This window comes from Melanostigma gelatinosum (assembly GCF_949748355.1).
Source record: "Melanostigma gelatinosum genome assembly, chromosome: 2".
In the NCBI taxonomy this organism is placed as follows: domain Eukaryota; kingdom Metazoa; phylum Chordata; class Actinopteri; order Perciformes; family Zoarcidae; genus Melanostigma; species Melanostigma gelatinosum.
In genome coordinates, this window is record NC_136635.1 from 4,342,991 (window position 1) to 4,366,786 (window position 23,796).

The window sequence follows — 23,796 nt, forward strand, 5'->3', positions numbered from 1 at the left end:
AAGAATAGAAAACTATAAAAGAGCAGCGAGACTCAAAATGACAATGTTGGCAATATACAAACAGTAGTGCAATAAGTCACGTTACATGCATGAGGAAAAAAGACGCACCAGCTGAATATGAAATTGAATACCTTCAGAGCAACAAGATAACTTAAACGTAGTGTTTGACTAAAATCCAATCAACATAAAGTACATCTGAAATAATAAACCACACTGGAAATGGAAAAGAATCCATAACGACCCTAACATTACAAATACAAATAAAAATAGATCTGTTGAACTTCAGAGAAATATGAGTCAAATATATAAAAAAGCAATAAATAGGTAGTGTGCTATGACCAAACCTGTATTATGAACATTCAATACATTTTTTGTGAACCTTTCAGAGAAACTGACGCTCTTTATTAAAACATAGCCTGTACGTTTTTACCAAAAATAATGACTTTGGTACAAATCAGCTGTGAACAGAGATGTTCTCTCTGCTGGCCGTTCAGACGTCATCGCTGAAGCATGTGTTATCAGACTCCCATAATGTTCCCCAGCCTGTCTATTTTAGTCTCAATTGGGTCAAATGTTTTTATTAATGGAGCATGTCCTTCTCTAAAATTCAAAAAAGGATTTATTTGCATTAATGTTGTCTGTTTTACCCAAAGCAAGTCAGTGTGCCAGTTAGAAAAGAGAGCCAAACACTAACTAGGCTGCTGAAGTAACAACACAACATTCTCCATCAGATGAATACCAATAGACACTTTTTATAAAACTGTCTAAGTTTCTGTAAAAGTGCAATAAAATATTAATAACTGAGATAAGAATAAGGAGCAAGTTTATGCAATTAAAAGAGCAAGTGCAGTTAAGCACAATATACAAAATATTGAAGAAAATGTAACTCTGACATAATGTGTTTTCAGGAAAGATTCAAATGAGGAGAAAGAGCATGCTTGCTTGTTACCCCGGCAGGTAGTTCCAGCTGCTCTGCTTTCCAGCCTGGAGGACCCGAGGCCCTGTTCAGACCAGCATGAACATACGTCTCATCTGTCTTCACTGAAGATGTTGTGGTTAGCTCAGCTTAAAATACAAACACAACGCGCCGCATGTTTTATCACATCTTCTATGTAACGGTGTGCTGGGGATAAACTCATAAAGGCTGCGTCTGTCCATGGATCCCAGCTGGTCCCCGAGACCAGGTGGCAGAGGACACAACGGATCATGGATAAGAGTAAATCCCTCACACACAGGAGACCGGATTCTAAGTATATCTATACATTCTATTATTGACAGACAGTACAAGTTGTATCATACAATGGCACTGAAAGGAGTAAGCTGTGAGTCAAATACTGCACCACATGTAAACACACCAGACCTTATTCATGACACCCTGCATGCTGTACAGTAAGGCATCAGTGGAGGGACACCACCACCACGGATCAGCGAGAAGGGAGAGCAAGCATTTCTATCTGTAGGTGGATCACTAATGACTGCAGAGTAACAAAGTCAATTACACATAGGGGAGTTTAAAAAACAGAAAAGCCAGCCGTTGATCCAGGGAGGGGAGGGCAGGTGCTCAGCCTGGCATAACAAATGCCAGAGCACAGAAACACAGCTTCCCAGGCGTCGGGAGAGACGCAGACAGTAGACCAGAGGACCCTCAGCAGAGGAGCTGCGTTCAGCCAAGGCTCTAGCTGAACATCACTACTCCGGGTGAGCAACAGGAAACAAGCCAAACACGCTTCAAACTGCCAGGAGACCCACGGCCTCTAAACCAGCCACGCCAAACTGTGAACTCCTCCCCCACACGGAAAGCAGTGAGCAGGTCAGCTAGCACTTGGCCAAAAACGGAGGTTTGCAGATTGGACAGTTACTTGAAAGGGAGGAGAGAGATGACTTTTTAAGAAGTGGTAGAACGACTAACCGGAGCCCCTCAGGCTGCTGACCAGAGAGAAGTATGGATGAAGGCTATGAATGGACAGAAGAATGTTGGACATGTGGATCGAGTCATTTCTGCCATGGTGATGGTTCGGTCTCAGTGGGTTGAGCACGTGGTCCTTTAATCACAAGGCTTGGTGGATCAATCCCTCACAGGCCTGTCACGATAACTATATCGTCCCAGAAATAATTGCAATGAATAATATTATAATATTACTGTCAAGACCGTTGTATGCCACTGATTTATTTGTAATAGCATAATAATGCAAGTTCACCATTTTAAAGAGCATTGAACTTTTAAATCTTGAGAATATTCAGCCAATGGAATTGGAACGTAAATAAATCAAACATAACTAAAACAAACCCACAGCCATGATGGACTCTGAGGCTGTTAACAGACATGTGGCACGGGGGTATGGAGTCATTCATTCCTTAGCCCGAACAGGCAATATACTGCCAATACACTTCCTCAATTGTAGTACTTTTGCTAATAAAAAGGGCAAAGCAACAACATAAGCGACTTGTCAATCACAAAGTATCCTGCCCTGCTTTATGGTCCGTTTGACTCTAAATGGACCATAAGTTACCACATGAACATCGTGCTGTATTGAATAAGACTTGAAACTGGCGACTGAGACCATAAACCCATGTCTACAATGTTTACTGAGAGAAGTAGAATCATTGTCTCAGACTTCTATACAACCAGTGGCCCCCTGGTGGCCAGTAGAGAGAATGCAGGTTTAAGGCTCTTCGGAACCAGAGGTTACTGCTCCAGTAGTCCTCAGATACCCCGTCATAAATAAAGAGCTGTAAAGGGTGCTACAGATGCTGTAGATAAGGCTATGCAATGACCATCATCACGGTCATATATTGTAAAATAAGTCAATAACGTAACAACGCCCGAGGCCGTTTCAATTTATTTGACTATAAGTCAATGTGATCATCGTAACAGGCCTAGGTGTGGGCAGTAGGGTGGCGATCCATACTGAACAGTGTGTTCAGGTAAAGCTGAGGGCAGCAGGGTAAACAAGTCAACGATGAGACAGATCTGGACAAGCACCTGGCTCCAGCAGTCTGACCCGTGCCACTGAAGGAGTCCATTGATCACATCTTCAGTTAAGCTGTGATTTAACAATAGACGCATGGGTCTGGTGCTATGCATTCAAAGCAGCTAAAGTTAGCTGCGAGGCTAATGACTGAAGGCCAGGAGACTGTGTTTAACAGATCAGATTCAGAGCATGTATCCATTCATGTTACTCAACATATAAGAGATCAGTATTTAAAATAAACCAAATCATATTTATAACATTGTAATATATATGAACTCAACTGATTGCAATATTAGACCAATTACAACTCACTTGCATTATTTGCATAAGAGTTTCGATGTCATAGGTTGAGAACCTGCGTTTGTCATTATTAAAGGAGCCAAAGATAAGAAAAATGAACAGATGATCTCCCATTCTTTGCAAAAGAATCCACAGTCCATAAATAAATTGACTTCCTGACTGTCAATCATTTACATCCCAAATATGTTTTTGTGTTCGTTACTAAACCAGACACTCTGGAGGGAATACATGATCTCAGAGTAAATAACGGCATTTCTCTTTAGCAGCTGTTAAAATGGAAATAATGAGTTCATGGTCGTCCCTTGTATCTGTCAGACAACATCACATGCATTTATGAACTGTACATGCAGATGTCTTAAAACAGACAACAAATTAACTACAATAAATGACATTCGGTGATGTCATGTCTGTAGAAGATGATTCCCGCTGCATCACAACGTCGAGTTCTCTCTCATCGGATGTGCTTCAGGTCCTCGTCTCCGGCTGACAAACAGTCGTCCGGCCGTCTGATGAGGGGCTCTGCTGCAGCGCCTGATGCAGGTAGCCGTTGTAGAAGTCAGCCGCTGTCAGCCTTTTCTTCAGGAGCACTGCCTTGAATCCCACCCAGCCATCCTGAAACACAGATCAACACCAAGGGTTCTCATTAGCTCCCTTCAGAAGTTGCTGCTCATTTGTCTTGATGAATTCAGAATAATGTACATTTCCATAGCACTCATTCTATCACGAGCAGAGTCATGTCATACTCACTAGTCTGTTACAAACACTTTCTCTTCTTAACCCGGAAATAAATGCTGCTTTATTTAACAGCCGTTTAAAAAAAAGTGACATGTCTGGTCCAGACATGTGGTCCAGACATGTCATGTCTTCTGCCTTCTGTACATCACCACAGATAACGCAGCTGGAAGCATCGCGTGATCTCAAATCATATGCAGAATCCGTACCAAGCGGGACGAGAATGTGTCTGAAACCATCTGCTTTACGCGTGTAGAGTTGAATGCAGGTCAACAGTCTGTGTGGAGCGCAAAGGAGACGGAATGCAATCGCAGAAGCCACCGGCTATCGTCTGACCAGGATCTCGCTCGTTATCTGGTAGACTGGCTTTGGCATGACAACTTGAGACGCCCTGCTTTTGGACATCTTCAAGGTGTTTGCCAAAAAGCCTTTACTGTCTGTTTATCAGAGTAGACACTCACAGGTTATCACGTCTGGATTCTGCTGCTCAGAACATCTACGCATCATGTAAAAACACAAACTCAAATGAACTGATATCATCATGCGGCGGGGTGGCGCAGACACGTGTGGAGGTGTTTAAACTGAGTTGAACTGACCTTACAGCAGACAGCCAGAGTGTTGGACTCCTTCTGATAGCTCAGTGAACCAGGCACCGGTTTCCTCCCGGGATCTGCAAACGTGAGTGACGTGTGACAGCTCAGCGTCTTAGCTCATTACTAGCACACACATACAGGCGCATCTCACTGCCCCCTGGCCTCATGCTCAGAGGCTCCACAGGCTCCAGACACATCGTCTCCAGAGGGCTGTGCTTTGTGGAGCCCAAAGAGGGTTCATTGTCATGAAGGTAGATTTACGTTGACTCTCATATGGGTCGGCTATGTTGTCATTTTATTTTGTTGTTCTTTCTGTCCAGATGACATCAAACACCATCTTGCACCTGAGCCCGTCCCGGGGGTGCAAAGACAGACGGTGTTGTATGTTGAACAGATTGTAAAGCCTTCAGGGGCAAATCTGTAATATTGGGCTGTAAAAGTAAAATTGGATTGAATAGGTGAGAGTGGAACCTTATGCTGCACTTTCAACGTGGTGTCAAGTTTGGGATTGAAATCAGCTAGAAAAGGCGCCGTTTGGAGACAGCGGCCCCAGTCTTGCTAAATCCGGTGGACCTCAGTTGTATGCTGTATGTTCCATTAGAAAACAACTATGTGGATCACCATATTAGATTTATTTATGTATACACATGTATACAAAGTTGTTCTTGCTTTCACTAAATATGTTCTTAGTGTTCTCTGGCTATACTGGCTCCAGAAGCATACACGACTGGTTCACTGCTGGTAATCACGACAACGGTTACTAGCCCATGAAATGAGATACATTCTGGCCCTTTCTGTGCAGTAGAAGAGTCAAATGACACATTCATTGATGTTAACACCCTCTTATATGGGAACACAGAGCCTGAAGAAGAAACCCAGAGTCAGACTTTGTCAAGCCAGCGAAAGCAAAGTGCAAAGGTGCTGACTCACTACAACGTGGTTTGAGCAACAGGAACACGCATGCAGGCAGTGGTCCGAAGTCGAGCATATTGAAGATGTACAGAGACAGGATTGAGGCTTATTTCATGAACTAGATATTTGGTGTATGTTTACGGTCAAGACATTCATGGTACAATAAATCAAACTTACCTAACAGTGAAATGTGACATTTTCCTACAAAGTCCAGAAGTTTTATTGTCCTGCCCATCCATGTGGTCCTCAAGGGTATCTGTTGGCAGAGAGCAGGATCATCACAGTGACATCCAACAGGGTCTCCGTGGCGCAACCTGAGCAGTCCTCACCCGGGATCCGATGGCACGATACAGACGATCAATCTGCTCACAGCTCTGTTCCTCCCACACCACCCAGCTCATGGATGTGGTGATTTTGGGGGCTATTGAATGAAATAAAGGTGTAAGACAGAAGAAGGCTTCTTTAATGATAAGCTTGACTGAATCTGTGTACTTCAGACTTACTTACCAAATGTCGCACCCGTCTGTCTTTGCTCCCTTTTATGTGCCAATCTCTCAGACAGTGTCATGAACGTGTCAATGAGCTGCAAACAAGAAGACAAATGAAACAAACAAAGAAACGACATCAGCATCCTGTCAGTCAGGACTAGTTAACCAGGCGTGTTCCAACAACTCACCAGATGTGCTCCCTTAGTGGCGAGGGCCGCTCCCAGCTCATCAGCAGTACAGTTCTCAGGGACCTGATGGAGCTCCTGGTTCAGAATGGGGCCCACATCAAACCTGGCGGATGAAGACATTAGCGCCTTTAACACAGACTACACAATACTGTCACGGGAAAAGATCTGCCATTAAGCGGTTTGCCTTTTCACACCAAACCCAAGAGCTGTGGCACCACGGCTTCCCAGCGAGTGATTTCAGCACAACGTGTAACAACCGTGCTCCGCTCTGTGACTACACAGGAATCCTATTTGTTCACAAGTCTGATTTACGGCCCTGCCCTAAACATGCTGTGTGAAAAGGGCCAGTTTGTTTGTAGGAAGGACAAAAAGCCGGAGGGACACAGGGGTTTCCTTTGTTTACCTGTGAGGGCGGATCTGGATGACGGTGACCCCTGTCACGCTGTCACCGTGCAGGATGGTGTGGAAGACGGGTGCTGGACCTCTCCACCTCGGCAGCAGGCTGGGGTGAACATTCAAAATCCCACTGCAATGAATGAGTGTGTACACAGACACACACACAGTTATTATGCAGCTCACCCTGTTGTTAATGCATCTACATTGAATATTGTTACTCCGCCGCTTCACAGCTCCGGTCGTATTCATCCATCACATGATGCAGAAGAGATCTGCACTCTACTGTGGTCACCTCTCCAGTTTTGAGATGCCTTTGGATAATAATGTTATTAGATCTATATATTTATGCAGCTTAGGTTTTCTTCAACAAGGGTGCAGAGCAGCTCTCCATGTGACCGGTGTCAGACGTGGTGATCGCCGACAGTGACTAACATGGTCCACTCGGCCGTCTTCCTCCCTCTCTCAGCCGATGCACAGCGTCTAGGAACACAAGCGGCAGATTGCTCTGAAGGGCGGGACCGTTAGCTATCGAGCTGGTCAGCTAGCTAGCATCACTCACCACAGTGAAGCAGCAGAGTCCTAAAGCGATCACCGTAAACACTGTTGAAGCGTTATGAATCTCACTGAATGGGAAATAAAGTAGTTGACGAGGAAATATACGAATGTTAGATCTACACGTAGAAAGCTGACTTTTCACATAACATTGCAGATGAGAACCAATCATCCTACGGTCATTGAGGAAGAACGCTGGAGCTGAACTGCTAGTTAATGCTCGATGAGGAGCACCGATGGATCAATGTTCATCCCACTGAGAGCTAAATAGAAGTAACGAGATAAGAACAAGAAGACTGTTATGAATGTTCATCTTCTGCCCACTGTGACTCCATCACACCCCGCTCAGCGTCATCAGTTTATTGGCCCGAACGGTGTGAAATAAATGTAATACCCACTACCTGCTACCCATTACCCACTCATTGTGTGATGAACTCACTAGCCTTAACTGTTGGATCAGGAGCTCAGGGTCGATGCCGTTATCGTCAGTAACGAGCTCCTTTTTGTACAATAAGTAGTGACATTATTTTTTGGAAAAGAAAAATACTACATCTTTAGATACAGTTTAGATACATCTGTAAATAATAGAATGATCTGAATATAGAAAGTTTAGTCTTTAAATAATAATGCTCCTAAATGAGATGAAATCCCGTGGTGTTCAGCCAGCTGTCTGAGCTATTCTTAGAGATGGATCCACACACAGACCTCTCCGTTACTTTGGGGAGTGAGAGAGAAACCAAGATGAAAACATTGTTGCAGTTCTTAGTTTAAAGCTTGGTCCTCCAGTGGCAGCTATGAGATTCAGGCCTCATCACATTTAGGGGACAACATGACTGAAGAAATGCTCACTATGGAAACTTGTTGATCAGTCTCTCATGGAGTAAACAGCCAAAAGAGACCACCACCCCAACGTCAAAGCGTCCATCCACATTGTGGGGGGGCCAGCTGTGGACTGCTAGTTGGTTCTGTTGAGCAAACGTCTTCACTGGGACGTCCCCAGACAGAGTGACAACTTCAAGGGACTCCACTATCCCTTCAACGGAGCTCCTAGAAAACAGAACATGGAGGTCAGCTATCACGCACTCACTGTTAACAGTATACTTAAATAAATATAGATAAAATAAATACAAAACACACACTCTGTACACACACTACAGCTTCAAACCAGCAATTATTTTGCAGAAGTATGAGCATATTTGCCTTCTCTTGCAAAATAAGACCTCTCCTGACTTAGTTTATTTTACCAGTTGGTGGCGCTAATGCGCCAATTCGTCGTTTGCCAACCGCCACTACACCTCAAAGAAGAAGAAGAAGAAGAAAGTTTCGCGTGCCTGTGTCGTTGTGCTTGTTATGAGCGGCAGCGCTAAGTACCCGGATGTCGATGGAGGAAGTCAGTAGCCTGCCAGCCGTATGACAGATCTCGTTCTTTGGTTTTTTCAATAAATCATGGCCGAAGCGTCGCTAGAATGACGGAGCGGTTTGTTTCTAAGCACGCACGGCTCGGCCGGTTGTAATAATATTATGAGTGACGAGCTAACCTAGGACGGAGTCATCAGAGTAGTGTACATAAAGTATTTCAATCGGCTCAGGCACCGAAAGGAAGCACCGAAATCGACGTTGCATTTCGGTCCGGTAGATACCGGACATATAAGAACCGGTACCATACCGGCACCGGTTTTCGGTACCCAACCCTATTTAAATGTAGTCTTTTGATATGTAGTCTTTGAGGAGAATGTTTCCACAGCACTAGAAAACACCCTGGACCAGCAGTGGTCATTGCAGACACACCTGTTGAACATCTGCATCCCAAGACCAGCCGACAGATCATATTTTTACTTTTAATATCATTACTTTATCAGCCCTACTTTAAAACACTTTCGACAATTAACTGTCAAAGTAACTAAACAGAGAAAGTAGTGTCGTGAACTGATGGTATGGAAGCTCCAGTGACTTCTTTTTTATCAACAATGTTCGTTGTAGAATGATGATGCAGCTCAATGTGTCGCTTTGTCTTACGTCCAACTATGTTTACATGTACAATACATTCATACATGATATACATGCAACGTGATTGTTCCATCACATCGGTATCACTGGCGGTGTGTAGTCAATTCTCGTGGAGAGGACGCACCTGCTGGATGTGAGGAGTTTTAGAGATTCCACCGCAAACTGATCGGAGCCGAAGAACAGGAGCCTCCACGGGGGTCTGGATGACGACCCCAGCCTGCAGGCCTCCGCCTGCGGACAGCAGCGCTGCAGGGGGCGGAGGACTCGGAGAGAAGCTCCTGCCGTCCTGCCGGTCGTCCACATCGTAACACAGCTGTGGCTTCAGCTCACAACACCAGGTCCGTGTCAGTGGAGCCATTGGGAAGGTTTCTGTGACTGTAATCGATTTGCCCTAAATGTATCGCCATAGGACGCCGCCATGTTTGTCCTTCCACATCCGTCTTCTACTTCCCTCGGTTTAAATGGCGGATCGCAAACAGCTTGAAGGTTCATAGCGCCCACTACTGCGCAGGAGTGTGACGTTCCACCCAATTACTTATATCCTGACCTATACCACCAAATACGGGAAAGCTTTGGTCATGGTTGAAATTAGATATCCAAATAGAAAATGAAAAGAGAAAAAGTTGAAACATGTATATTATCTTATTACATTACTAGGAATAATCAGGCTAGAATTCAATGATGATCATTCATTTGAAAGGGACAATGAAAAACAGATCATTCTTAAATGAAAATGCTCAAACTAAAAGATGAAATTGTAAAGCTGAAATTGAAAACAAAAATGGATATAAGAGAAGGGCAACATCAAATTCAATTAAATGTATTTGTATAGCCCAACATGACAAATCACACATTTGCGTCAGAGGGCTTAAAATCAGTGCAGCATTCAACATCATCTGCCCTTGGACCCTCACATCGGAAAAGGAAAAATTCCTGCCCCGAATAAAAAAAACCTTTCACAAGGATGTTACGCCCCAAATCAACAACAAATCCATGGGATTTATTATCATAAAGCAAACACACAAGACAAAACTAAGAGGCAGCAAGATCAGCAGTCCCCACACTAACAAAAACACGATTCTTAGTTTCAGGTCATTATACACAAATGAAAACACAGTTATGAATATTATATTCTATCTCTGCCAATTCATGTTACACACTGTTCCCTTGAGCCAACTCTTACAAGTGGTGAGGGCATCTATATATTATATATACATGTAGATCAAAGTTGAGTCCTGCAAGCTGACTCCCAGATTCTGTAGTGGTTGGGTTAGCCCGAACCCTGTTTTCGGAGTATTCCTCAGCCGAGTGATTTCGTACTTTTGCCTATCCAGACTGATCACATGTACAGAACCTTGTTTGAGTGAAGTGTATTTTACTAACTACTGACCTGCCTCCTCAGTCCTCTGCCTGTTGGTTCAGCACTGATAGGTTGGAGGACTTGTTTTGCTGTTGAGTCATTTATGTAATCACCATAAACTAAATTCCATTCAGATTCATTGTATAGGGGAGACAGATAGCTGAAAAGCAGTCAGAACAAAACTATCTACATGGGTAGATACCAGCGACACACTATATAATATATATACTGACCATTTAATGTTATATAAGGCAAAGAAAGCATTTGAAAACCATTGCAGCTGCACTTACAGAGGCATTTCTAGAGGCATACAGCTCCTCATGCACCGAATAGTGGAGCAACCTGATGTTTGAAGTCTTCAGCAGCCATCAAATGGATATGTGTTGATGGACAGGAGCAGATGTTTGAATGTGGAGGTTCACTGTATGCCACAGAGCACAGATGAATGCGAGCACGACGGACAGATACTGAGAGGAGAATCAGTTCATAACTGTGCTTCCTAAGTCACTATACTGTGTGCTCCTTTAGTCAGGGCTTTGAGGAGAGGGCCACTGGCTAGACGGGTTCAAAACTATCTGAGCAGAAGGCACAATATTTCTGTAACACAAGTTCTAAAAAACAAGTGAACTCAATTTTAACAACAACAATTTTAGCCATATTAAACACGCTATCAATGGAAGCGTCTGTCTGGTTGGTCTGATGGTTCCCTGTGGTGGTCGTGGGTGGTTCTGGGGATCTGGTTCCTCTTGTGAATACTCTTCAAGGAATCTGAGGTGGAATTCCTTCAGCTGCCCTAAGAGGAGTTCTAGCTTTTCTGGGCTCGGCAGGATGGTCATTCTGAGAAACAGAAACACAGACGCACTGTAAAAACAGATACACAGTGTGTCTCAAGCTGCCATGGTTTGATTTAAGACTTTGCTCTCCTAACTAATGCCGAGTGGACACTACACCATTTCAGCCCTGCTTTTCTGCTCGTTGACAGTTCTTGGAGCCCTGACCAGTTGGCGCGGTGCTAGCAACAGTGAAAACCAAATACTACCTTAAGAAGAAAAAGCCCAACTACCAAAGCATTCATTATTCAGAGGGGAAATGGTTGTACCCTGCTAGCTTAGCAGACCAGACACCGTTCAATGTAACCTAACCTTGCAAGTACTCATCACCAGCCTTATGGCACCACCTAATTAAAATGCTGAGTCATTGTATCCCCAGGGTAGCGCGAGAGTAAAGGCCATTCAAATGAAATGGGTTTATTCCTCTGGTAGCCTGATAGTGCTAAAAACAATTCATGACAACCTGCATATTGCATGTGGGACTGAGCATCACACTTCACATTCAGCTAAGCACACGGCACCTGCATCAGAATAAAAAGAAACCCAGTGAGAGAAAAGTCTAATGAATGAAGGAAATGATAACTCATTCATCAGATCACAGCCAGCTTTCAAGACAAATTGGTTGTTTGACTCTAAACATTATCAACTCAAATCTTTTTTTAAATATCAAGTTAACATTATGTTGATGAACAAAATTCAAAAGTGTTCACGTCTCACCTGAAGTGAAAGGTGCCCTCCCTCTGGTCAAATCCACTTCCTGGAACCACACAGATGCCAGTTTCCTCCAGCAGTTTGAGACAGTACAGCATGTCAGGAGCCACAGACAGGGACTGCAAAGAACAGAACGAGAACCCATCCACCGTCACTTCCCTCCCTGAATGTTGCCTCGGTTCTATTCAGCTGCTTCCCATCTGTCCACAGACTGGAGACGTATTCAGGGACATTCAGTGCATGCTGGGATAGACTCAGCATTTAATAAGTGTTTGTATGACATAAAGAGATTGGAGTTTTGACACAAGCTGGCAAAGACATGGACAACAGGTCATCTCTCACCTGTGTAAACAGGCCACACAGGGTCTTTTCAACACATACCTGAATTAATAAAACTGAATATTCTACTGACATACAGTGGTGTGGATAGTTTTGTATTTTTCTGGCACATTTTACATTTCTGGTACATTGTATTTCTGCTCATAAGTGTTTGACATGACCACCTGTGTGTACAGGACAATCCCTCATTCGAGAATGCATGAAGCAACAGACCTGGGCTTCCTGCATTGCTCGTGGGGGGATGAAGATCTGAGGGAAGGCATACATGGCTCCTTGGACTGGGTTGCATTTGATCCCAGGCACTGAGTTTAGGATTCGCTCCGTAAGCATGGCCTTGTGAGCCAGGACATCGAGGACTGCGCTCTTCTCCTGGACACCAACCGAACACATAATACACAAGGTGAAGAAATGGATTCAAGAGACCAAACGTATTTAGTCCCCGTCAGAGGGAGACCTGACCACACTGAAGGCAAAATGATTGAAAAGGATACGCCAATACCCACGTCTTGTTTTGGAGCAGTGTTTCTGTTCCCCAAACAGTTGCTAATGTCAGAGATAAGTAAACTGCATTTCCCATGGCTACGGTGCTTTGTGAATGGAATAACACAAGCCTCATTTATGATACTCGTACTGGTCTCAGCCTGGAACAAGTTCTTCATTTAGGTACACAGAGAACTCAAAGTAGTCAGGGATTCATGCACGGAGCAAAACATGCAGTCCAATTTCAGTTGGACTCTTTTTAGGCCCGAGCAAGTAAAACTATACAGACTGAAAAATGAACTTAATCTTGAATAACAGAATTCTGTTCTTTACCATTTTAATATCATACTTTATATTTGATGCCAGCCGTGACATCCCTCATCTCTTCTACAATGGTGCAAAAGTGAGTCGCAGTGCTAGTTCCTCAGAAATGGCAATGCTGTGAAGGCAACGTCACACTTAATGGATTTAGGAAAACCAAACACACACACACCTTAATAAACTGAGCATACGAGGGCTCATGCACTTTGGGAGGATCAACAATGACGTCCATTGCTGCCTGTCCAGGGACGGGGGGGCACAGGCGAACAGAAAGTAGTTTGACCAGCTGGGCCTCCACCTGTGGATCCATGTTCAACACCTCCATATAGCCCCCACGGAAACCACACCTGAGTGGGAGCGTGTGGAGAAAGAAACAAGGGGGAGCACAGATAGTATGAAAAGGCACTCCACACAGGGGGCTGAAGACACATGTATTAACTCAGAAGCAATTAGGTCCTTCCGTTTGGTACGGCCTATGAACCAAAGCCTTCAGCCTGAGGTCCAGCTGCTGGACTGTTCACTGATTGCCTGGCAACCTCATGGTAATGACAAGACTCATGGAAGTCATTGCGCACGACTCCGTGCTAAGCTAAGTGGCTGCTGGTTGCAACTTCATATCAATCTGATCATCTCACACAAGGACAATTTTATAAATTCAGAACTTAGTGAAGATGTTTTTATTTAGTTATTATTTGAGAACATGGAGTCTTTCTGGATGATGATGGAGCTGTGTCGGCTATGTTAGCACAGCGGTTCCCAAACTTTTTAGGCCGCGCACCCCCTTCTACATCCCGACCGGGTTCGCGCACCCCCCCCCCCCCTTAATAAAAAAAAAAAAGAAGCAACAGAGCCTTTTAAGCCTTCATAGCCGCATAAGAATCGGACCAATGAGTGAACAGTTTGCTCGCGCGTGGCATTTGTTTACAAGATTTAGTCCGCTGTTAAATGTTGCAGTGTGAACACAAACCGAACAAAGGAGCAACTGCAACAAAGCAAACGAACTGAAGGTGTGAAAACGCCCTGAAACACTGCAACAAAGTTTCAATAACTTTCAGTGACACAAGGCGTCACTTTTAAAGAGCAATACGGATGCGAGGACACACGCACAGGCTCAGAGGCAGATTATCACATTTAATTTACAATTAATGACCGACTAATGCAGCCAGGATGTCTTCGGACAAAGCATCGATGCGGCGCGACACAGTGTTGTTGGACACCGGGATCATGCACAACTTTTTTGCTTCTTTCTCCCCAATCATACATTCCACCATCTCTCTGGCAGCTGGCAAGCTCACGTCTTCGGCGATTGTGTGCGGTAGCCCCTTTCTCGCTATTCTGTAACCAGATATGAAGCCCGTAGTGCGTCATTTATAGACCAACACATGAATGAGACTCCAGTTGTTTTTGGCTGTTTTGTAACTCCTCCAATTTGGATATAAACAATGTAAGGGGCTTTTGACTTGCACTGGCATGCTTGGTGTTCAGGTGGCGACGTAAATAAGAGCTTCAGACTGTTAGCCAGAACCTCACTGCACACCACGCACTGTGGCTTTGGGGAATCTGCGTTGCCAATCCAAGTGAAGCCCAGACACAGATACTTTTCATCATATTTCCTCTTTTTTTTCCCAGTCTGATGCTCTCTCTCGTTTCCTCTTTTTTCACCTTGACTCCGCGATGGGCCGATGTGCTCCCGATTTGTCTGTGCTATCCCTTCCTCCTTTTCGGTCTCCTCCGTCTCATCTTCCTCTGACTCTGGCTCGATTTCTTCTCCCGGTCTCTCCCCAACGCACCTCTCCGTTCCCCTCGCCTCCGATTCCTCTCTCTCTCTCTGTCCCTCTCCTCTTTTACGACTGATAGCTTCAGATGTCCCACCTGACAGTTTTTAAATTAAAATTACATTTTTTTTTATATTTAATATTATTACACCATCAGACCGCCATTACACTTTTCCTCTCGCGCACCCCCTAGAGGCAGCTCGCGCACCCCCAGGGGTGCGCGCACCCCACTTTGGGAATCCCTGAAGAGTATACACTATACATGGGCATTCAAAATACTTTTTATAGCACTTCAAATATTCAGATATTTCCTTCCGTTTCACGGTACAAACGTATGATATTTACTTTGAAAAATCTCTTAATTAGTACAGTAAAAATGTTTCAGAGATGTTTGTGTGGAATTATTAACACGTGTTTTTATATCAACTCAAATATTTAAAAATATATATTTTTTAACACATAATGTAGGAATTCTACTTTGGAAAATCTCTTAGTTTAATAACCATTTTTGATTATTGGTATGGGTGGAGTCAGACATGTCCAGAAAATAAATAAATGAGTCGTGTGGAATTATTGAGAAAAGTATTTTTATAGCCCCCGAAAACATTCAGTTATTTGATGTTTCCGTAGAAATGTTGGACTTTTACTTTGAAAATGTTCTTAATTGGGACAGTCAAAATTATTGTTTTTTGGAATGGAATATACAGAGATGTCTTGCATCAGTCATTATCTGGAATTATTGAGAAGTCTTTTTATAGCACCTCAAATGTTCAGAAATGAGCTTTTTCACTGTAGAAATGTAGGACTTTTACTTTGTAAAATATATTAATTTGGTACAGTAAAGATGTTTGATTTTTGTATAGATGTGGTCAGAAATGTCCTGAACACATGTGTATCAGTCAGATAATATTAATTGAATTATCTTTCCATCTCAAATCAAAGAATAAATACACTTCACGCAGTTGTATTTTCCCTTTAACGCACGAGATGCAGGTACAATTGTTTGTAATTTCTTATAGTTCTTATTTATAAGTATATTCTTACACACAATGATTCATAAATTGTGGTAAGATAAATAAAATTACATTGCCATATATATTGTTGTTAATATCTATTCCTCAAGAATGTGAAACAAAAAACTCGTATGACGAATGTGGAATTTGGATGTAAATACAGATGGGGAAAAAAAGCACTTCCGGTTCAAATCTACATTAATCCGAGCGGGCACAGTTGTTACTGATGTGCTAAAAACGTCTGGATTAAAGAAACCCGCTAATCTAATCCAATCCCTTGGACACCGAAGAGACGACATGGCGACCACCATCAGCACTCAGCGGGGACAGGTAGCAGTAACGTTCAACTGGGAGAATCCTAGGCAGCCAGCTAGGCGGAACTAGCCTCAGTTTATCAACGACTGCTAATGAACCAATTTCTGTATTAAACAGCAACAAACAGTAGCACGCAACCGTGTACAACACTGACACTATCACCTACTGATAGCGAGAAAATGTACCGTTACGGTACAACGAGCTAATGTTAGGTTTGGTGAACTATCGTCATAATCTCTGGGATTAGCGTTAACGTCAATAAACCGCTACAGTGGCTCGTGCACTGATTCATTTGCCAATGAAATACCCGGATCACAAACAGTTTGGGCTCCACAGACAACAACAACGAATACAAGTGATCAAACTACCGAGATTGTTGCCTATTAATCTAAAGTCATTTCCAGACTGTATGGAACGTTAACTAAAACAAGCCCAAAACTAGTCAAGTAACGCAAACTGATAGAAGTGGAAGTAGGCCTAGTAATCCTAGAGTTAGAATTCAAAATAATCTACTGTAATGGTGCGTTCACACCAAACGCGGCGCAAATTATTCGCGCGAGTAGATTACATACAAAGTATATGCACAGACGCGATGAGACTGGAGTGACGCGAATTCGCGTCAAAACGCCAAATCGCCCCAAACGCGAGTTGACATTTTTGACGCTGTGGCATCAAGATACATCACGTTTGAACTGTTCCTCTGTCTCTTAGAATTGTCGTCTAAATCCCTGTATGTCTTTATATGTGCATTCAGGTGTATATCGGGGAGCTTCCCCAGGAGTTCCTTCGGATCACCCCCACACAGCTGCAGCAGCAGGTCCAGCTGGATGCTCAGGCAGCCAGGCAGCTCCAGTTTGGAGGCTCAATAGGGCGACTCAGCATTACTGTGGTCCAGGTAAGCGTACCTCAGCTTTGCTGTTAGAAATACAACTGTGTCTTATTTGAATAGTTGTACTGTTTAGTAGTATACTGGTCTCCTCCTGCCCATTTCAACACGGATTTGTTGTTAACTTTGTAGAATTATCAGGTATTGGTCATAGAAAGCAATAAAACATATGCAATCTCCCGATCGCATATTATTTACTGAAAATTGCCTGATAATCATCCACAGTAAAACTTTAATTCCTGCTATGATGGTTAAACTGTAATTAGTCTGTGTTCCCTTGTGTGCCGAATGATCCGTACAGACCTGACTGATCAAACCTACGGTCCATTACACCACTAGCCCTGGTCATTTTATAGGGTGGGAAGCACTGATTGGACTTTTTTTGTCCCGATACTGATGGCAACACCTGGACTTTGGGTATCAGCCGATACGGAGTACCGACCCGGTACCAGTGTTAAGCTGTATGCCTCAATGTGTAGAGCTGACTGGGATCATTCTTTTATGTGTGAGGAAACATCAGGCTTGATTTAAAGCTTAACTTCAATATTTCTTTACTACATTTGTAAAACTGAATGTAAAAAAATACATACAAATGTACTGATTTGTTATTTGTTAAAACTTTCATCACAATACTTGATTCAGCGATTTGAGTCATTATCGGACCAATATCCTATATCGGTATTGATATTGGTGCATTTGTAGATGTCCAAAATGCTCCCACACTGGAGATTTAAGGCACTTTCTCTGGAGGATTATAAGGCTGGAATCTTGGTTCCATCTTTTTCATAGCACGTCAGGTGAGTGGCATGACTCGCTCAGACACAAAACAAACATGTTACGAGACTTGCACAAGAGGAGGTATCACCGCACGCACAAACAATGTGACTCTCCAGGTTCCTGTTGACAGGGCAACAATGCAGGCATGGGAACAACATAGATATGGTAGCTTCTACAATTCTTAATTCTCAATAATACGATTATGAGACTGGTATTATGTAACTGCAGTGATGGCAAGATAGGTTAATCCTGACATCCCTAATGCCACCATCCACAGGCAAGTTGAACTGTGACAGGAGCCAAATGAACCTATAACCACCTTGTCTGTGTTTCTGTAAAGGCCAAGTTGGCTAAAAACTACGGTATGACTCGGATGGATCCGTACTGTCGGATCCGACTGGGCTACGCAGTCTACGAAACACCAACTGCTCACAACGGCGCCAAGAACCCGCGCTGGAACAAGGTGATCCAGTGCACGATACCTCCTGGGGTGGACTCCTTCTATCTGGAGATTTTTGATGAGGTGAGGAGGTGGAGAGGGTTGCACAGGTCACACTTGTTAGTCTGTCAGATTCAACTGAACTGCAGCCTCTACACAGATAATTAGATGATTTTCAGTTCAGTTTTCTAATTTCCTGTTTTCTAATTTACTTAAATCATGTAAATAAGCTATACATTTTATACAAGCAGTAATAATCAAAAAAACTTGTGGTTTAAACTAAGCCACATCTTTTCTATGAACCACAGCTTCTGACAGCATGGCATTCAGGTTAAAGTGACACATGTTCTGTTCCAGACAACAGGCTGCTGTTTTTTCCTGGCCCCTTTTTCCTTTGCATGTGTGTATTACTCGTGAGAATGTCGTTTGTTTTCTGTTTCCATGTGTTTTTGCTGCTGTGCCATCCAGAGAGCGTTCTCCATGGACGACAGGATAGCGTGGACTCATGTCACCATCCCTGAAGGCTTGAGGGAGGGCAATGTGGTGGACGAGTGGTTCAGCCTCAGTGGCAGGCAGGGTGACGACAAGGAGGGCATGATCAACCTGGTGATGTCTTTTGCTGTAAGTAGAGACAGACTAAACGTGTTTGTCCTCCACTTGTCCTGTGAGGTAGAGAGACAGCACACAGGTTCTCTGGTAGTGTGGTCAGTGTGGATGTACATGTTAAAGTCCTCCTGGATCACTTAAAGACATCAATGTGCAACTCAACACTTTATGGAGGAAAAGCTTTGCTGCACTGACGAGGCTTTCCACAAGCATATGGAGTAGCCAGCTAGGGGGAGTTTGCTAGCCTGATTGGGAATATCACCACAAAGCAAGGAATTTCTGTGTGTCTTTGCATATTTTGAGAAACGGTCATCTGATCTACTTCACACTGAGCCCGTGTCTTGCAGGGTAAGCGCAGTGTCGAACTACGTGCAATTTGAACACGCAATAAAGAAGTGTACATCGCGCTGAGTCGCACTAAGTAGTATACAGTTGAGTTGCATGTTTTGTAAGTACCTTGGAGGCCCTTTGTAAGATATTTTGGGGTACTTTGAACAGTAACGTAATTCTATAATCTTCAAATCTTAACATCATAAGAAATCTTTTTACGAAAACGATTTTTTTAACAGCATAAACCCTGATTTTACGTAGTGGTATATTTAATTGTATAAATAAAAAATATAGTCATATAAATATTAGGTGTTTTAAAGCTTTAGTTCTTACGTTCAGTCTCCACCCAGCCTATCGACTCCCACATCTTCTTCAGTTCAGTATAGACATACACGGCCAAAACAAGCTCCCCCTCCATTTTCTACAGTGACATCACCAGCGCTTTTCTGAAAAGTTCAGAGATTTTCATCTCAAAGCTTTTGGAGCGGCCACACCTAAAGGTCAGAAAAAGATGCTCCTGCAGCACTGTTCCTCTTGGCGGCGGCATGCTGCCACATATGCTCCTCAGACACTCTCACTAAGAAACAGAGGCTATGTGGACACAGGCCCTTGCACTCAGTTTGTGAAAAAGACACATCAAATTGAGCAAATAATAGGTATAAAGCACACCACAGTGTTTCACATTCATTACCTAGACACTGGCGGCCCGCCATAATCTATTTTACTCCACCATAGGTTCATAATGAACATTTCCCAGGGGCAGGAGTCTAAAAGCTTGCTCCGCCCTCTCTCCCCCTCCCTGCGGGGACTGACGGAGCACGAAGTATTAAATATATTTCAGTAAGCGTGTTCAATACTTTGTCCCTGTGTCATTCCATTTTAATACAAATAACTTAATTTCTGAACTTATTTGTTTGGTTTTCTTTGTATGTATGGATTACTTGGGTTGTTACTGACATCTGGTGAAAATAGCACCTTTAGAAATATATTTACTGAGAAAAATGGTGACATGTTCAACACTTATTTACTGTATAGTCATTATGCTGAATGGCCCATTTCCAATAATATATTTATGGTAGGCCTATATTATTACATTGTAATTATTGATGCATTCAGCATTTTAATGTTGCTAGTTATTAGGTTATATTCACCAGAGTCCAGAAAATGTCTTCTGAAAAACTTTTGAATATATAATTTTCTGGATCTTTTGCATCACTAGCAGCTAGTTCTCAGACCCATCTATGAACTCTGGATTCGGCAATTAGCATATTTTACAACTTTTAGGACCTAAAGATTTAAATGAAGGCTATGTAACAACGGAATATAAATAAAAAGCCTCTTCAATACAATAATGCATAGTTTGAAGTGGGGAGTTGATTTACCTGAAAATAATTATCCGCTGGGTTACAGACGGCTCTGTCCCAATGTAAGTCTGCGGGGGAAAGTATTTTTGGGCCCAATGGCATCACGTGACTTGGCCAGAAGTTGTAATTGACCGGTTTGGCCCCCCCCATGTTGAAATGAAACGTGCTCCCTGAAGATATCATCTGGTAAAACATGTTGAGTACATGCACTGAAGCTCTTCATCTTCTCTGTCTTCTGACCAGTCCTTACCAGCAGGGATGATGACTCAGCCTGTGGTCCTAATGCCCTCTGTGTATCAGCAAGGAGTAGGATATGTGCCCATTGCAGGTCAGACACACACACACACCACCCAGTCTGTGAAAACATGTGAAAATATTTTCTGTGGGTTTAGACGAGCTTAGGCTTGTAAACTACAAATAGAAAATATATCTTTCCCATTGGATATTGATGCATTTCGTCATGTTTATTTCCAAACCTTGAGTTTGCTCCATTAAACTGGTTACATCAGTAGCGTGTGTCCTGTGTTGCTAGGAGTGCCGACAGTCTACAATCAGGGCATGGTGCCTATGGCGATGACCGCAGCCGTGCCAGCTGTTGGGGGCCAGGGGCCCTTGTGCGGCGAGGAGGACCTGAAGGCTCTGCAGGACATGTTCCCCAACTTGGATAAAGAGGTGGTTCGCACTGTGCTGGACGCACAGCAGGGCAACAAGGATGCTGCCATTAACTCACTGCTGCAGATGGCTGAGGAGCTCTAACTGCAGAACACAAGCTCACACAGACATACCAACACACACATGCATGCGCACACACACAGACATATAAAACAGTTCTGAGACTGTTCACTCTTTGTACACAAAGACTCAAAGCTCGCCCACACACTGCAGCCATATTTGAGCTCCCTAGTACCCACAGAGATGTGTTTCCTCTCCCTTTATTGACTCTTGGTTTAGGGTGATATCAATGGCAGATGTATTTGGGAAACTCATGTCAGGATGATTGAGGTTTATATCAGTCTGTATTCATCTAGCTGATCCCAGGGTTTGATTTGCACTGTTTGAGCTGTTGTGAGTCAAGTTCAGAGTCCATCTTCTGTTGATGTTTATTTTTAATTTTCTGTGTAGAACATGTAACCTGCAGTGAACTTCTACTGTTTCATATGTTGCTGTAAAATGTTCAGCGCATTCCAGATCTGATGGATTATAATTGGTGTATTAAATTATATAGAGTTCTATATGGTGATGAGTGTTGAGAATGAACACATGAACTGAACAGTGATATCAAATTATTTATTTGCAAAGTTTTGATCAAACCCATTTTCAATCAGTTGGGTAGGGTTATGAAGTCATTTTTAAAATACCCTTTTAATTCCCTGTTTAATGCTCAGCAGGATGTGGTCTGTGGAGCGTTTGAGATCTGCACAGGGACTTGGGTAAAGTGGACACCTGAAGAATGGATTTTGAGAGCTTGTTGATGCTTCATAGCTTGATGTAATGAACTGCATCTTCTAACACCGAAAGCAGAGCTTAACATGTTTAGTCTCCTGGCTTTTAAGTTTTTCTTTGACGCTTGTGGGTTACAAGGTATTGATTCTAATGTGCTGTATGCCAAAGGTTTCATTGTAGAGATGTCTTTTCACTTGTGATTCCAAAACCATCATTGTATTCTGTCATGTGATTTTCAATTCATTAAATTAATAATAAATGTCAGCCCTGCAATAGTTTGGAGACCTGTCCAGGGTCAACCCTGCCTTTGACCAATAACTGCTGGGATTGGCTCCGCGACCCTGAAAATAAGCGGTTATAAATAATGGATGGATAAATTAATAAATAGCAATTATTAAAGTGTTAATTTTGAAAGATTCCTGGCAAAAACTGTAGGTGTTTAGTTATTCACATGACAGGTTGAAATCGTTTTAAAGACGGTCTGAACCAGCTGGTATCATGTAGCTGTGGGAAAGGAAAGGCTTTCTGTGAGGTTTAGGACTCATGGTGATCCAACCCATGAGGCAACAGGACCTCCCTATGTGTCCAATGGGAACAAGAGCTGAACTCAAGCCACTTGAGCTCTTCAGCTAGAAAACATGACCAATGCCGAAAGGAGCATCAGAATGAATAGAAGACTCTTTGTTCCAGAAAGATTACAAGATATAGATATCGTGAAAATAGTTTTTCATCTTCATTTATCTATCCATCCAAGTGTCATGAGTATACTTTGTCAGGACTTTGCCGGTTTGGTAACCACACTTACTTACTATACGTTTGAGAAATGTATAGTTAAGAGATGAAATGCCCGCAGCAGCTGACATGTTGAAAGCTGGCTGACCCTCAACTCCTGCATTCAGCTCCAGTTCAGTCTGACACCCTCATCGACAAGTCAGCAAAATGAATGTCCTCTTACACTAAGCAATGTTTGAACAGCCAATAATACAATCAACAAAAAGGCAGTGTTGAATGAACGCCTTCTGACAGTCTCTGATTAGACACTGTAAGATCCACAAGACATTTGCGTTGTTTTAAATAGTACAAATCTGACTAATCAGCCACAGGTGACGGTGAGTGACGCCCCAGAATCGGGCCGAATACACCGGCTCGATTCCGGATGCCGACACTGCCGTCACTGGACCGTAATCGAAAATAACCAGGGCCAGCATCGGCCCGAGCTCGGCTCGCCAGAAGAAACGCGTCGGGCCGGGTCCGGTTGCCGACTCGGCTGAGACTCGGCATGAATGACGCCCCAGAATCTGGCCGAATACACCGGCCCGATTCCGGATGCCGACACTGCCGTCACTGGGCCGTAATCGAAAATAACCGGAGCCAGCATCGGCCCGAACTCGGCTGTGGCCCGGTTGCCGACTCGGCATGAATGACGCCCCAGAATCGTCGTAGTCATTTTGTAAATAGTGGAAGCAATGTCGAGGATATCTACCAGGGAGTGGAAAGTCCAGCGAGATGTGTGGAGGCGGATGGACAGGAGGAGACAGAATGACTGGATGTGTGAGGAGTGCAAGGTTGGGCTCTGTCTTCAGCTGGAAAGGATCTGCTTCAGGGACTACCCTGGAGCTAAAAAACGCCTCGACATGGACAAATATAACAGCCTGCAGCATGGACAC

General features: G+C 43.4%; 3 protein-coding genes across 3 annotated transcripts; 1 reads left to right on the forward strand and 2 right to left on the reverse strand.

Annotated features, from left to right (window-relative positions):
- Window positions 1-3,135: 3,135 nt before the first annotated feature.
- Window positions 3,136-9,573, reverse strand: mtfmt (mitochondrial methionyl-tRNA formyltransferase). Its single transcript, XM_079281929.1, has 9 exons — window positions 9,265-9,573; window positions 7,983-8,180; window positions 6,589-6,711; window positions 6,186-6,288; window positions 6,017-6,092; window positions 5,839-5,930; window positions 5,687-5,765; window positions 4,601-4,674; window positions 3,136-3,884 (listed from the first exon to the last, which is right to left on the reverse strand). The coding sequence occupies exons 1-9, from the start codon at window positions 9,441-9,443 to the stop codon at window positions 3,738-3,740; spliced, it is 1,071 nt and encodes a 356-aa protein (XP_079138055.1). The 5' UTR covers window positions 9,444-9,573; the 3' UTR covers window positions 3,136-3,737.
- Window positions 9,574-11,055: 1,482 nt separating this feature from the next.
- LOC306789917 (alanine aminotransferase 2-like) lies at window positions 11,056-13,749 on the reverse strand (the record flags this gene model as incomplete). Its single annotated transcript, XM_079286002.1, has 6 exons — window positions 11,056-11,075; window positions 11,165-11,337; window positions 12,048-12,160; window positions 12,594-12,749; window positions 13,354-13,528; window positions 13,703-13,749. 6 exons carry the CDS (start codon window positions 13,747-13,749, stop codon window positions 11,056-11,058), a joined length of 684 nt encoding a protein of 227 aa, XP_079142128.1.
- Window positions 13,750-16,148: 2,399 nt separating this feature from the next.
- tollip (toll interacting protein) lies at window positions 16,149-22,393 on the forward strand. Its single transcript, XM_079295597.1, has 6 exons — window positions 16,149-16,299; window positions 17,039-17,179; window positions 18,288-18,470; window positions 18,855-19,007; window positions 20,930-21,014; window positions 21,219-22,393. The coding sequence occupies exons 1-6, from the start codon at window positions 16,267-16,269 to the stop codon at window positions 21,440-21,442; spliced, it is 819 nt and encodes a 272-aa protein (XP_079151723.1). The 5' UTR covers window positions 16,149-16,266; the 3' UTR covers window positions 21,443-22,393.
- Window positions 22,394-23,796: the final 1,403 nt, after the last annotated feature.

What these genes read in the sequence shown, in the direction of transcription:
- mtfmt (XM_079281929.1), bottom strand. Translation starts at nt 9,443, where the DNA reads ATGTGGACGACCGGCAGGACGGCAGGAGCTTCTCTCCGAGTCCTCCGC. An exon ending in ATCCAGATCCGCCCTCACAG is followed by an intron (nt 6,289 to 6,588) that starts GTAAACAAAGGA and finishes TTCATCCGCCAG; the next exon opens with GTTTGATGTGGGCCCCATTC. An exon ending in CCACTAAGGGAGCACATCTG is followed by an intron (nt 6,093 to 6,185) that starts GTGAGTTGTTGG and finishes TCTTGTTTGCAG; the next exon opens with CTCATTGACACGTTCATGAC.
- tollip (XM_079295597.1), top strand. Translation starts at nt 16,267, where the DNA reads ATGGCGACCACCATCAGCACTCAGCGGGGACAG. An exon ending in TCAGCATTACTGTGGTCCAG is followed by an intron (nt 17,180 to 18,287) that starts GTAAGCGTACCT and finishes GTTTCTGTAAAG; the next exon opens with GCCAAGTTGGCTAAAAACTA. An exon ending in AGGATATGTGCCCATTGCAG is followed by an intron (nt 21,015 to 21,218) that starts GTCAGACACACA and finishes CTGTGTTGCTAG; the next exon opens with GAGTGCCGACAGTCTACAAT.